The sequence below is a fragment of the Hyperoodon ampullatus genome (assembly GCF_949752795.1).
Source record: "Hyperoodon ampullatus genome assembly, chromosome: 8".
Classification (NCBI taxonomy): domain Eukaryota; kingdom Metazoa; phylum Chordata; class Mammalia; order Artiodactyla; family Ziphiidae; genus Hyperoodon; species Hyperoodon ampullatus.
This window is the reverse complement of record NC_136921.1, coordinates 20,029,785-20,043,613: the sequence shown is the minus strand read 5'-3', so window position 1 is coordinate 20,043,613 and position 13,829 is coordinate 20,029,785. Positions and strand designations below refer to the sequence as shown.

The 13,829-nt window shown below is 37.7% G+C and overlaps 1 protein-coding gene across 2 annotated transcripts in view; it reads right to left on the bottom strand.

The window, feature by feature from the left end:
- Window positions 1-5,297: 5,297 nt before the first annotated feature.
- The window catches only part of USP37 (ubiquitin specific peptidase 37), a gene marked incomplete at its 5' end in the record, with an annotated part of 91,763 nt that continues 83,231 nt past the window's right edge, over window positions 5,298-13,829 (bottom strand). For both annotated transcript variants that reach the window (XM_079710240.1, XM_079710241.1), the window contains 4 exons: window positions 5,298-5,452; window positions 5,965-6,103; window positions 6,815-6,884; window positions 8,343-8,458. In XM_079710240.1, coding sequence (XP_079566366.1) covers window positions 5,365-5,452; window positions 5,965-6,103; window positions 6,815-6,884; window positions 8,343-8,458 — 413 coding nt within the window. In that variant the 3' untranslated portion in view covers window positions 5,298-5,364. The remainder of the gene's footprint in view (window positions 5,453-5,964; window positions 6,104-6,814; window positions 6,885-8,342; window positions 8,459-13,829) is intronic.

The window sequence follows — 13,829 nt, the reverse complement described above, 5'->3', positions numbered from 1 at the left end:
GAAGCAAGAGTAGCTGTGGTTTAAAGCAGTACCCTACCCCACTTGCAGAGCTTCATTTTATTACTGGTATTAGTCCTATATTAATGGAAGTGAAAATTTACAGTTGTACCTGTGAGCAGCCGTCTGTGGCAATGTCACTTCTGTTTAGTAATCTACCGATTCCTCCATAAGGAGCCTGTGGTCCCAATTTCAGCTCTGAAGGTGGTTGCATTTTTTTTTTATCCTGGGTGTTGCATTACTTTTAAACCATCCTGTTCTAGAGCTTTCCCTTCTTAGAAGAGCAGCCCAACACTTCATGGAAGAGCCTTCCCTAGGCTTTTATCATGACTCATTTTTAATTATGGCAGGTGGGCTGAAGCATTTTGCAGTTTTATCTTTCCGAGTAATGGCTTTTCCTTTTCACATATACTTTTCTCACTGCCTTCCTCAGGTGATGTTAAAGGGGACCCATTCTTTGAAAGAGCTGAATGGTTCAGGTGATGGCCCTATTTAGGAGGTTTCACAATACTCACTAACCAGTACCCAGTGAGAGCAACATACCCACTAGGCCTAGGCTTGAGGCCTAACAGCAAGTATGAAATGCAAATGCTATCTCACCCCCGTCTCTGGTACTCTTAATAATAAGGCGAAGGAAGAGCACCATTAAGGCCCATGCTGGGTTTAAAAACTGTTATCCAGAACCTCTGCAAAGCTTCACAGGCTCCTCAGATGAAATCCACCGGAGGTTGGTGCTGACTCAGCCATACCTGGTTTCCCATCCCATTCCCTTTAAGGTGTAACAGTGCACTTGAAAGTCCAAGTCAGAAGGCCAACAGAAGGTGATTTCCACAACTTCAACAACTGGTTAAGTGTCTGCAAGAATATGTCCTTTTCAGAAATAACAGTTGAACCAACACAAGGTTAATAAAGGCTTTAATTTCACACACAAAAAACTCTATGCATAATTTAAAAAGGAAACAAAAAAACCGTACAGGGTACAGAGGAACAGTTCTGCTATAACACAGATAAAGTGCCGCTCCATACAAAACAACATAAAGAACCAGAATCAAAAGTCACTCTGAACACAAAGAAAATCACCTCACAAATAATATGGCCAAAGCTGCCAGCAAACCTAGTAGTGGCTCAACTAGGCAAAGTGTAGGAAGCTTACTTCTGTTCTCCTCTCCGTAGCATAAATAAACAACACTGACAATAGGCCAGAGAAGATGGGGATGGAAGGAAAAGAGAGGGAGGGAAACCTAAAGACGAGAGGTGTGTACAACCACTGTGTCTCACTCTTCCACCCATTCTCTTCTTGAAACAGACCAGTTCAGATGACTGCTCTTCTGTATTGGCATTGGACCTAACGAACTCCAGTCCTGATGCAGACCCTCATCCACTCTGACACCAGTGGACACGCCTCTACTTCAAACCTCTGCACTTTAAGTCCAAATTACTGAAATCAACTGCTTGTATTCATACTGGCACATTTTTTATTAAAAACTTCAAAACCTCAGACACATAGCACACATGGAAAGGAAAACACTAATTGTGTGTAAATATAATACAACAAAAGACTGCCTGAAGTTTAGTAATCAAAGCATGCCATAAAGAAGTCAGTGGGCGTGGTGAGACACAGCAAAAGAAACCTGTCACAAAACTCTCAAGGCCTAACAAACTATAGTTTTCCAATAAAATAAATATATATATTTTTTCAGATGTTAATAAGACACTGATAGAGACAAAATTAGAATTTTGAAGTAATGCATTAGAAAGATGTTAGAGGGCAGAAATCTGTTTTTGTACACACTTAAAGAGCATTACTCGGTGTAAAGCAAGATGGGGAGGAGGAAAAAGATGTTTCTATTTTGGGGGGGACACTTTTATGTGACTTGCATCTAGTACTGGGTGTTGATTTTTCTAAAAATCTCCATGTATACACAAGATCCACATGTACTTGGAGATCCAGCTGTTTCCCTGATTTAAAACAAAAGGGCAAAAATGGTTGGATGACTAAGAGCATCCACTGTAGTCAATTTAGAGGACAGAGAAGAAAGAGGAAGAAGGGTAATATTTTTATTTGTTTTAATATTATCTCTGTTCAGTAGATCACAAATGAGTTTACAAACTACTTTTCCCGCATGTTTTCAACGCCCATGCTCTCTTCTACACTCATAATGCTCCACTACATATGAGATACTGCCAAGAATATCTTTAATTTAGGTGTTTCCTAATAATTTTCATTATACAACTAGCTGTACATGTGTAGAGCTATATTTATAGAGTTACATAATGGTAACTTCAATATGGAATAGGTAAATTCATCAATTCACTTGCTGAGGTTTTAATTCTTAAAGTTTATTTTAGAAGAATTTTACACTTGAGCAAGGAGAGAAGTAAAGAAATGTCTAGTCTAGTATTTGCCTCCCAGAGTTAATGAACTGATCTTTAAGTATCGCTGCATACTTCTTAAAATGTAAACACATTTACATTTGTTATTGAGCCATTAAGTTAGGCCTGAAATTAACAGACCATGGCAAGTAAACAAGTAGCTCTTGGAATCAAAATATAAATAGAAGAATAATTCATGGACTTGCTTCTTATTCTATCCTGCTGAAACAGAACTTCTGAGTCTGTACACATAAATATATTCCCTACAAAACAGAATCTATCTCCGTATAGGCCTAAATTATAGTTAGGGCTTCTAAAGTGATAGCAGCACCTGGGCACATGCAACTTTCCAATCCTCTGTAATAATATTAGGTGATAATAATCAACAAGTTTGAATTTTAGTTTAGCTTTCCCTTCCAAAAAATTCCAATTAAGATCAGTTGTATGTAGAACTAAGAACTGTCAAGTTCCAATTCAAAGTCATTTAAAGTAACATATTTGGTATTTTCAATAGGAGTATTAGTTATTGTGCAAGCTGCCTGGAACTGAAGCTCTCCGTCCCTATCTAACTTGTCCCTTTCGGGCACCAACAGGCCAAATGCCCCATTCCCCAATTCTGAGCAAACTGCACAAAAAATATTATCTACTTGTAATTTTTAAATACATACAGTCAGCTCAAAATAACAACAAACTCCATCAACATGGTCCAGCTGAACACTCCATGTGTAGTCATTAATCCTTCACTGAACCAAAATGAGAAAGTAACTCTGTAGTGAAAGGGGTAATAGTTGAAGGAGTGAAGGGAGAGAGGAAGGCTGACCAGGCCAAAACAATGGACAGACATCAAGGGAATTTCAAGTCCCAAACCTGCAAGTATATGAGCAGTGACATAACTCATCTACTTTTTTCAACTAGTAATTCCTGCCTAAGACATGGAAGAGCAAATCAAATTAGGTTCAAGCCAAGTGTACTTCTAAACCATACGCACACACAGCTATGAAAAGCAAGTCAAACGAGGGTACTTCATGGGCAACCTAGGCTTATGGCATTATATCTATTTGTTTAAATGCCCTAAATGCACCCACTCATGTCAAATCATCCCAATCATTTTTAACAGCATCTCTCAAAAGCTCTCAAATACAGACACAGAGAAGTAATAAACAGCTAAAGAATTTGATTATCACTTCACTCACAGATGAGAAAACCAGTTATTTCCAAGAAAAAAGTAAAATGGCTCCCCAGTGGAAATAAACAAAATTTTAAAAGCTAGTTTTTTAAACAAGTGTTTTCCTCTGCTCTATACTACTCCTGCATATCCTACCACTGTACCACGTTGGAAAGTTCACTACCTTAACAGGTAGGTAAATGGTAGGAGACGAAGCTTTTATCAGTAGTTAAGCAAAAGTGCTGGGGCCATTTACAATTCAAAGATTCAATATTTTAGAATAGGTTACTATGTCAGAACACATCCAAGTTTCAAGAGTAGGGCTGGAGCTCTCTTAAGGCAATCTTCCAGAAAAGATGTTACATCTTCTGTGATGTTGGACTTAAAAATGAAAGAAAATGTTGAAGGTTTCATTTTGCTATACTTAACTCTGTGTGATCCTAATGATTCCTGGGCTCACGAAATTATTTTAGGAACAAAATTCTACTCTCAAACTCATTCTTTATATGGTTTCACAAGCTGTTTAACCAAGCTGGTTATGTCAGCTGAGTGACTAACATAGCACTTAATGTTGAACCCCATTTAACCTCAACTCAAAGCACCTAAAAAGTAAGATAATTATGCACCTTTGTTATTTGTTAGTTCTTGGAATTACCTAAACCAATCATATTTTAATTCTCATCCTGTTTTAAGGGCAAAGCCAGACAGCAAATGGTTATATGTTTAAACTTTATCCTATAGCTCATGTGCTTAATTTCACCCTTGAAGCAGGGCTTTCAGCTTTAGTGGTCCAGAGTTTCACCTTTAACACAAGAATACTCCTCCTGACCTCTCTATGTATGGGAGACAGAGATGCTAGCATTCTTCATATTCTCTAGGTAATCTTGTAGGGGAGTCCCAATTGGGACAACATCACTTTCCTACCTCTTAAAGTTTTGGCTGCAGTCTGTTAGGGTAATGCTTGCTCCATGGAAGAATGACACAGAAGAAAAATAAAAGATTCTATCTTCACCATGGTAATAATATAGATGATATACAATGAAAATACTGTGTGAAGGAATCTCTTTAAAGAAAATACAAAGTGTACAATGAATACCAAATGTGGGAACATAACACATTCCAAAGCACCAACAATCCATTTCTTGGGACTGCATGTAAACAGCAAAAGCATTATGAATCCATGAAATAATTTTTTTAAAAAAGCTCCTCAAGTCAGGTGGCAGAAATGTCCCTCCTTTGTCAGGAGGACAAACTGTCATTAGTGTAACATGGAGAGCTGGCTTTCCAGTGAACTTTACTAACAGGAAACACACATGGAAGATTACAGACGTGAGTGAAACTACTCAAGGAACATAAAAGCTAAATGCCAAATGATATGTATATCTTCACACATTTCTCAGGTGAATGGACTCTTTGACAACTTCATTTCATCTCCAAACTGCTGTGCTATTAATTTTGAGCAGGCATACTCTGGTGGGCTATCCTAACTCTTTAAGGCTCCATTCATTCCACATATATGTGTGTGTATGTGTGTGTGTGTATGTACATATATATATATTTACAACATGTATTCCTAAGACAAAAGGAAGTGCCACTCTTGTAGGAGAAAAAAAGGATAATCAGCTACAGATGTGAGACCAAAGTTTCCATAAAACAATTAATATGGAGCGTTCCGCATAATTGCAGTTTTCGTCTTTTGGTTTGGCCCTGAGCTGTTTGTTGCTCCCGCATCAAGTAGAGTTCTAAATTCTCCTCGGGCAGAGGAAAGAGAAGTGGGTGGCAGTAAGAGAGAATATGCAGTGCACACTGCCAACCCAGGAGTTTGTTCCTCATGAAGCCTGACGAGTGGTCTTTCCCACTTCCATACTAAGTGCCTGAGAGGTCTTTTCTGTTTCCAGCAGCTCATCAAAGATCTCCCTTAAAATAAAACAAATAAAAAGTTAAATAGGAAATTCAGTGAACAGAGACAGAGGACAGACAGAAAATAAACATTGATAAAGGCTGCATAATCCCATGATGCCTAAATTTCATTAAATAAGCAGCTCATTCATTTTATTACCATCTTAACCCCATGTGCCAATTCTTAAAAATACTTGGGGGGAATGGCAATAGCTAGCTTTGATAGAAACGCTATGTAGTTCCTATCCATATAACTCAGATCTTCTAGCTGATACAATGAAAGACCAAAAAGTTTTATGACAGGACAGCTTCCATCATAAAAAGATCTTAAGTTCTATACCTAGATTCTACTGTGTGAGTTAAGAGAAAAAATATTTTGGAAATATCAAGACATGAGCCCTAAGCAAAGACAATAAAAATCATAAATCGTCAACCAATTAACTGATGGGAACATTTTATCCTTAAAGAAAAAAAAAAAAGAATTCAAGTGATTTTTAGCCCACGGCTTCAGATCAGGCAAAGTTTCTTACTTGTGCATATAAAAGAAGATGTAACCACTTCGATCTCGATCACTCTGCACAGAAGCCTCTTGGATTTTAGATACCTCTAGGTCATTATAAGTAAACCAAGCCTGCTTCTTAATGTCGTACACATCACTAATGTAATGACCTGAAATAAATAAAATCTTAAAATTAAGGTTATTTTTTTAAAAAAACGTATTGAAGGGGCTTCCCTGGTGGTGCAGTAGTTAAGAATCCTCCTGCCGGTGCAGGGGACACGGGTTCGAGCCCTGGTTCAGGAAGATGCCACATGCTGCGGAACAACTAAGCCCGGGCACCACAACTACTGAGCCTGTGCTCTAGAGCCCGCAAGCCACAACTACTGAGCCCATGTGCCACAACTACTGAAGCCCACGCACCTAGAGCCCACACTCCACAGCAAGAGAAGCCACTGCAATGAGAAGCCCGCACACCACACCGAAGAGTAGCCCCCGCTCGCTGCATTAGAGAAAGCCCGTGCACAGCAACGAAGACCCAACACAGCCCCACCCCCCCAAAAAAAAAAAGTGTTGAATTTTTCTCAGGGACAGGAAGTTTCAGAAAGAGAAACAGCCAACCCCATTTCACCTTACTATACCAGGACAACTTTTTTGATAAATATATTTTGTTTAGGGACATTTGGGTCACACGTGAATAGAGAAATCAAAACAGTTGTACCTGTTAACACAATACACACTTAAGTGTGATCAAAGAAAAGATTTCAAAGTTTTTCTTGATGCGTTTAACTTACACCTCACAAATCTAGGCTCAGAGCAACCCAATAAGGAGTAAATACTGGCTAGTCCATTTATAAAATGCTGAAATCCTAATGTCCATTTACCTGAAGAAGAAGTGCTACCAATGTGACTGACAACACTGATGAGCCGATAGGAATGAGGAAGATTTCCTGTCTGGAAAACAGAAGTGGGCATGACTTTCAACTCTTCATCTGAATACAAGCAAAACACTAATTTTAAATTTATTATCAAAGCTGACATGGCAAAGTTTCAATGTGTGGGGGGTTAGACTCAATAAAAAAACCCAGTGGTTGGTATTGTTCATATCCTTTGACCCAAGAATTCTACTCCCCAAGAATTTATCCTAAGAAAATAATGCAAAAGAAGGAAACAGTATATATGTATATAATTATTCACTGTAGCATTATCTATAATAATGAAAATTTGGAACTAACAATACGCTCAGTAATAGTTAAATGGTTACTGGTATATCAACTCAGTACAGTATTATTCAGTTATTTAAAGAAAAAATATGTGGGTCAGCAACATGTTAACTTGTTTTTCAAACTTACATGAACACACATAATAACTATAGCTCTATAAAATAGATATGTTAATGGCTAAGTACTGAAAAACAGAATGGAAAAAATGAAAAGAGTTGCTGTGTTGCTGTAGGGATTATGGATGAACTTTTACATTTAAAAAAATGCTATTAAAATATTATTAGCAGAAAAGTAAAACAAAACTGAAAAGTGGTATTCATGGACTTCAGGCAGCACTATAAGATATAATTTTGGGAAGAAATACAGCTATAGGTAAGCCATTAAAATGTTCAAAAACTTTGATGCTGTAATTTATTTCTGGGAATTTCCTTAAAGAAGAAAATCCTAATACAGAAAACACTACATTTATATACAGTTCCTTGATATGTTACTTATTATAATGAAAAAAAACAACTTAAATGCTCAATGTTAACTAAAAATTAAATAAAATAAATAGCATGTTCATTGATGGAATACAGTATAGCCATTAAAAATGAAATGCTTATAGTCTTTAACAAGTAGGATAAAAACTGTACTTATTCTATGACTTTAAAAGCATACTTGGAATACTTTGGGGTAGGGATGATAAAAGAATATATCAAATGCTAACAGTAGTTGTGTTAGAATAGTGGGATCCTGGGTAATTAAAATTACAAAAAATTTGGAAAATGGGAAAAAAGCAATTATTTAGGGTAAAAAGAGATTTCAAGTGCTCTAGTTAATGTCATCAATAGTTTTTATTGAGTAACAATCAACTATTTTTAGTATTTAACCTTAAAGATAAAATAGTTTTGGTAGAACTGAAGGTGATTTAATATACATATAACTTTGAGAACTATTACTAAGTTAGTACCTAACATGCACATAAGGTGATCAGGACGTGTGTTTTTTTTGGTTTTTTTTTCATTTTGTTTTGAATCTTCTGTGTCAGAAATGAGGAGCAAAGGCCAAGAGAAAGTGAAGACCATATGATGGCTGCCAAAGGGGCAGAAGGGGACCTGCAATGGACACTGACAGTGGGGCCTTTGAAGATAAGGAACAGCAGCAGTACTGACAACTTGACCTCCGAAGGGAATATAATGTCACCCACCTCAGCATTTCTTTTCAGCTCCTCAGCTTCAGCTTCTGTATACTCCATATCTAAAACATCCTCATTTCCAGAGTCCTCATCAGAGCCCAATGAATCCAGAAAAGAGTTGTTAAACTCTGAAGAACACAAAGACAAAGTCTTGTAAAAGTTCTTGGAATAGACACAAAGAGATACGATTGGGAAGGTATAGAACAGCTTGAAGTACACATTTGATCATTCTAAGAAACATAAAACATTATTATTAGGGTTCCAATTCACCCAGCTTACTCTAGGGAATAAAAATTCAGGCACCAGTTATCTGTAAAAGAAATGTTCCCTTTTGTTTTAAATATATTTATATGAAAGGGGATAATACTCTTTTAAGAAAGGAATAAAACGGACAAAAAAATTACAGATAATCCAATTTCACTGAATTCTCTATTATATAAACTATATGTTAGATTTGACACACTTGGTGCATATTATGGATGCCACCAGCAAACAAATTATCTGACAGAAAAGAGACCATAAGAAGATCAACATCCTTTCATTTTCTTCAACATTAAATCATACTTTGAAATTTAACAAAAATAATGGAAATTCAACCTTAAACTCCTAAGTTTTACCTAAAATTCTAAACAAACAAATAAATCCAAGGTCCAATTTTTCTCCTTAATAATGTGTTTCCACTGGAAGAATCCATCTTTACTAATGGCTTCAAATAAAGAATCCCAGGAGCATCTGTGCATAAATGACTCTTTGTTTTACAGAGTTGTTTAAAAGACATGAACACTTAAGAATGGGAAGAACAGGAAGAGACTACAGTATCAAAATTCTGGACTCTGGAATATAGAGGGGTGACTGACTTAGCAGACCTAAGAAAGTCAAACCTAAGCCAGTAATGGAAAAGTTGAGAACCAATCCAATTTATATTACAGAGTCCTCAAAAGACATACAACTTGGAAATAGCAGGTACCTCTAAAACTGGAGGCTAAGAAGAGGATAAAAATAAGGATTAGGTGGGGCTTCCCTGGTGGCGCGGTGGTTAAGAATCCACCTGCCAATGCAGGGGATATGGGTTCAATCTCTGGTCTGGGAAGATCCCACATGCCGGGGAGCCACTAAGCCCGTGCGCCACAACTACTGAGCCTGCGCTCTAGAGCCCGCGAGCCAAAGCTACTGAGCCCACGTGCCTAGAGCCCGTGCTCCTCAAACAAGAGAAGCCACTGCGATGAGAAGCCTGCGCACTGCAACGACAAGTAGCCCCCACTCTCTGTGGCTAGAGAAAGCCCTCGCACAGCAATGATGACCCAACACAGCCAAAAAGAAAAATAAATAAATTAATTAAAAAAAAAAAGAATTAGGTGAAAGCTGTTTGAGATACAGACTCCTAGATCCACTTCCCCTTACTTCATGCTGCTGGGCAATGACAGAAGTTGGCAGCTTTGTTCTTTGGAGAGTTGGTAAAACAGTCTCTGGATTGGAGGATTCCAGGCACAGGGGAGTACCATACTGAAAACAGGGGAGTAGGTGACAGTGTGCATATTGAAAGATGAATATAACTCCCATCCCCACCCCCAGCCCTATGCCTATACTTGGCTTCTAGAACTCTGGCAGCCACATCTTTTACCTGTAGGCAAGGGCAGGAGACTAGAAAACTTTCTTTAGGAATCTTACCAGTCCAAGGGAAGGCCTAAAATATTAACATCATCCCCCAAACAGTAAAACCCTGTAAAACTCAAAGTTGACAAGCCCTAGCTATTCATATACTCAGAGCTTCCAATCATCTTTTTAGTCCCCTTTTTTTTAAACATCTTTATTGGAGTATAATTGCTTTACAATGGTGTGTTAGTTTCTGCTAGTCCCCTACTCTTAATCATGAGCTGACAGCCAAGGATTACTAGATAATTGAAAAAAGACTCTAACAAGGAATATAAAGACCATAATAAACACACAGGACAGAGCAATCTGGAGAAAAGAGAATCTATTCAGGGAGATGGAAATGTCAAATAAACAAAAAAAATGAACCATATTTAATATCTTCAGAGAGTTGAGATGGTATTACTTCTCTGAACCACCCCAACCCCAAAATGTTATAAAAAAGTAACAATCACAAAAACCAGTTCTTGAAAATTAGAAATATGGTAGAAATAAAATACTAAAAAAAAGTTTGGAGTTGGTGATAATGTTGGAGAAACTTCCCAGGCAGTATAGCAAAATAACAAAAAAATGGAAAACAGAGAGAAGAGATGAGAAAATTAAGAGGATCAGACTAGGACGTCTGAATAACAGGAGTTTCAAAAAGAGAAGAGAGGAAGTAGAATGAAGGAAATCAGTGCAAATTTCTTAGAATTGAAGGACAAAAGTTTCTAGATTAAAACAATCCTCTAAGTGCCCAGCAGATATGGATGAAACAGACACACATCAAGGCACATCACTGTGAAACATAATCACAATGGAAACAAAGAGAAGATCCTATAAGCTTTCAGAAAAAAAAGATGTCACATCAGAATAAAGAAGAGCTTTAGACTTCTCATACAGCAACCCAGCAAACAAGACTTTTGTCATTGCCAAGCAGCATGAAGGTGCGGGGAAACAATGCTTTTACAATGATTGTAAACCCAGAATTCTATATTCAAATAAACTATCAGTCAAATACTGGGGCAGAATGAAACTTTCAAGTCCTCCAAAAAATCTAAGTCACATCCCCTCTTCTTCAAGAAAACTACTGGGGATGTTCTCCATCAAAGCCTAAGTACACAAAGGATGAGAAAAGAGTCATACAGGAAATGAGAGATTCGAACAAAAGAGCGAATCAGAGGGAATCCCCTGGAGAATGGTTAGGGAGATCTCAGGATATCTGTGCATGGATGTAGAGGGCAACCAGTCCAGACTGGAACAATATGACTTGAGACGGCCATTCATCACCACCATTGCACCATCTTTTATATCTGAGGACAGAATGCCTAGGTGAGCCTAGCTTGAATTCTTATTTGTAACTGTCTCAACCATCTGCCAGTGAAATTCTTGCTCTCTCCACCATGCCCTGGTGTCTAGATCAGCCTAGAACACTCATTTTATACCAGCAAAGTGTTTTGCTTTTATCTATTTCTCAGAGCCAGAGAAAAACCAGAGTGATCTTAGAAAATACAGTTAGCTCACTTCCCATGACTACCTGTCCTGGTAGACTTCCAGCACATGGTCCATAAATTAGTTCTGCCAAATCCCCTATGGTGAACCTTACGCTTTTGAATACTCATTCACGACTTTGCTCACTGCCTTCCCCAGAGTGAGCTCTTGTAAATTCACAGGGAAACTGAAGTCACATTATCTTCTCCTAATAGTCTTTTTTTTTTTTTTTACATCTTTATTGGAGTATAATTGCTTTACAATGGTGTGTTAGTTTCTGCTTTATAACAAGGTGAATCAGTTATACATATGTTCCCATATCTCTTCCGTCTTGCGTCTCCCTCCCTCCCACCCTCCCTATCCCACCCCTCTAGGTGGTCACAAAGCACCAAGCTGATCTCCCTGTGCTATGCGGCTGCTTCCCACTAGCTATCTATTTTACGTTTGGTAGTGTATATATGTCCATGCCACTCTCTCACTTTGTCACAGCTTACCCTTACCCCTCCCCATATCCTCAAGTCCATTCTCTAGTAGGTCTGTGTCTTTATTCCTGTCTTACCACTAGGTTCTTCATGACATTTTTTTTTCTTAAATTCCATATATACGTGTTAGCATATGGTATTTGTCTTTCTCTTTCTGACTTACTTCACTCTGTATGACAGACTCTAGGTCCATCCACCTCATTACAAATAGCTCAATTTCGTTTCTTTTTATGGCTGAGTAATATTTCATTGTATATATGTGCCACATCTTCTTTATCCATTCATCCGATGATGGACACTTAGGTTGTTTCCATCTCCGGGCTATTATAAATAGAGCTGCAATGAACATTTTGGTACATGACTCTTTTTGAATTATGGTTTTCTCAGGGTATATGCCTAGTAGTGGGATTGCGGGGTCATATGGTAGTTCTATTTGTAGTTTTTTAAGGAACCTCCATACTGTTCTCCATAGTGGCTGTACCAATTCACATTCCCACCAGCAGTGCAAGAGTGTTCCCTTTTTTCCACACCCTCTCCAGCATTTATTGTTTCTAGATTTTTTTGATGATGGCCATTCTGACCAGTGTGAGATGATATCTCATTGTAGTTTTGATTTGCATTTCTCTAATGATTAATGATGTCGAGCATTCTTTCATGTTTGTTGGCAGTCTGTATATCTTCTTTGGAGAAATGTCTATTTAGGTCTTCTGCCCATTTTTGGATTGGGTTGTTTTTTTGTTATTGAGCTGCACGAGCTGCTTATAAATTTTGGAGATTAATAATTTGTCAGTTGCTTCATTTGCAAATATTTTCTCCCATTCTGGGGGTTGTCTTTTGGTCTTATGGTTTCCTTTGCTGTGCAAAAGCTTTTAAGTTTCATTAGGTCCCATTTGTTTATTTTTGTTTTTATTTCCATTTCTCTAGGAGGTGGGTCAAAAAGGATCTTGCTGTGATTTGTCATAGAGTGTTCTGCCTATGTTTTCCACTAAGAGTTTGATAGTTTCTGGCCTTACATTTAGGTCTTTAATCCATTTTGAGCCTTATTTTTGTGTATGGTGTTAGGGAGTGATCTAATCTCATACTTTTACATGTAGCTCTCCAGTTTTCCCAGTATCACTTATTGAAGAGGCTGTCCTTTCTCCACTGTACATTCCTGCCTCCTTTATCAAAGATAAGGCGACCATATGTGCGTGGGTTTATCTCTGGGCTTTCTATCCTGTTCCACTGATCTATATTTCTGTTTTTGTGCCAGTACCATACTGTCTTGATTACTGTAGCTCTGTAGTACAGTCTGAAGTCAGGGAGCCTGATTCCTCCAGCTCCGTTTTTTGTTCTCAAGAATGCTTTGGCTATTCAGGGTCTTTGGCGTTTCCATACAAATTGTGAAATTTTTTGTTCTAGTTCTGTGAAAAATGCCAGTGGTAGTTTGATAGGGATTGCATTGAATCTGTAGATTGCTTTGGGTAGTAGAATCATTTTCACAATGTTGATTCTTCCAATCCAAGAACATGGTATATCTCTCCATCTATTTGTATCATCTTTAATTTCTTTCATCAGTGTCATAATTTTCTGCATACAGGTCTTTTGTCTCCTTAGGTAGGTTTATTCCTAGATATTTTATTCTTTTTGTTGCAATGGTAAATGGGAGTGTTTTCTTGATTTCACCTTCAGGTTTTTCTTCATTAGTGTATAGGAATGCCAGAGATTTCTGTGCATTAATTTTGTATCCTGCTACTTTACCAAATTCATTGATTAGCTCTAGTAGTCTTCTGGTAGCATCTTTAGGATTCTCTATGTATAGTATCATGTCATCTGCAAACAGTGACAGCTTTACTTTTCCTTTTCCGATTTGGATTCCTTTTATTTCCTTTTCTTCTCTGATTGCTGTGGCTAAAAC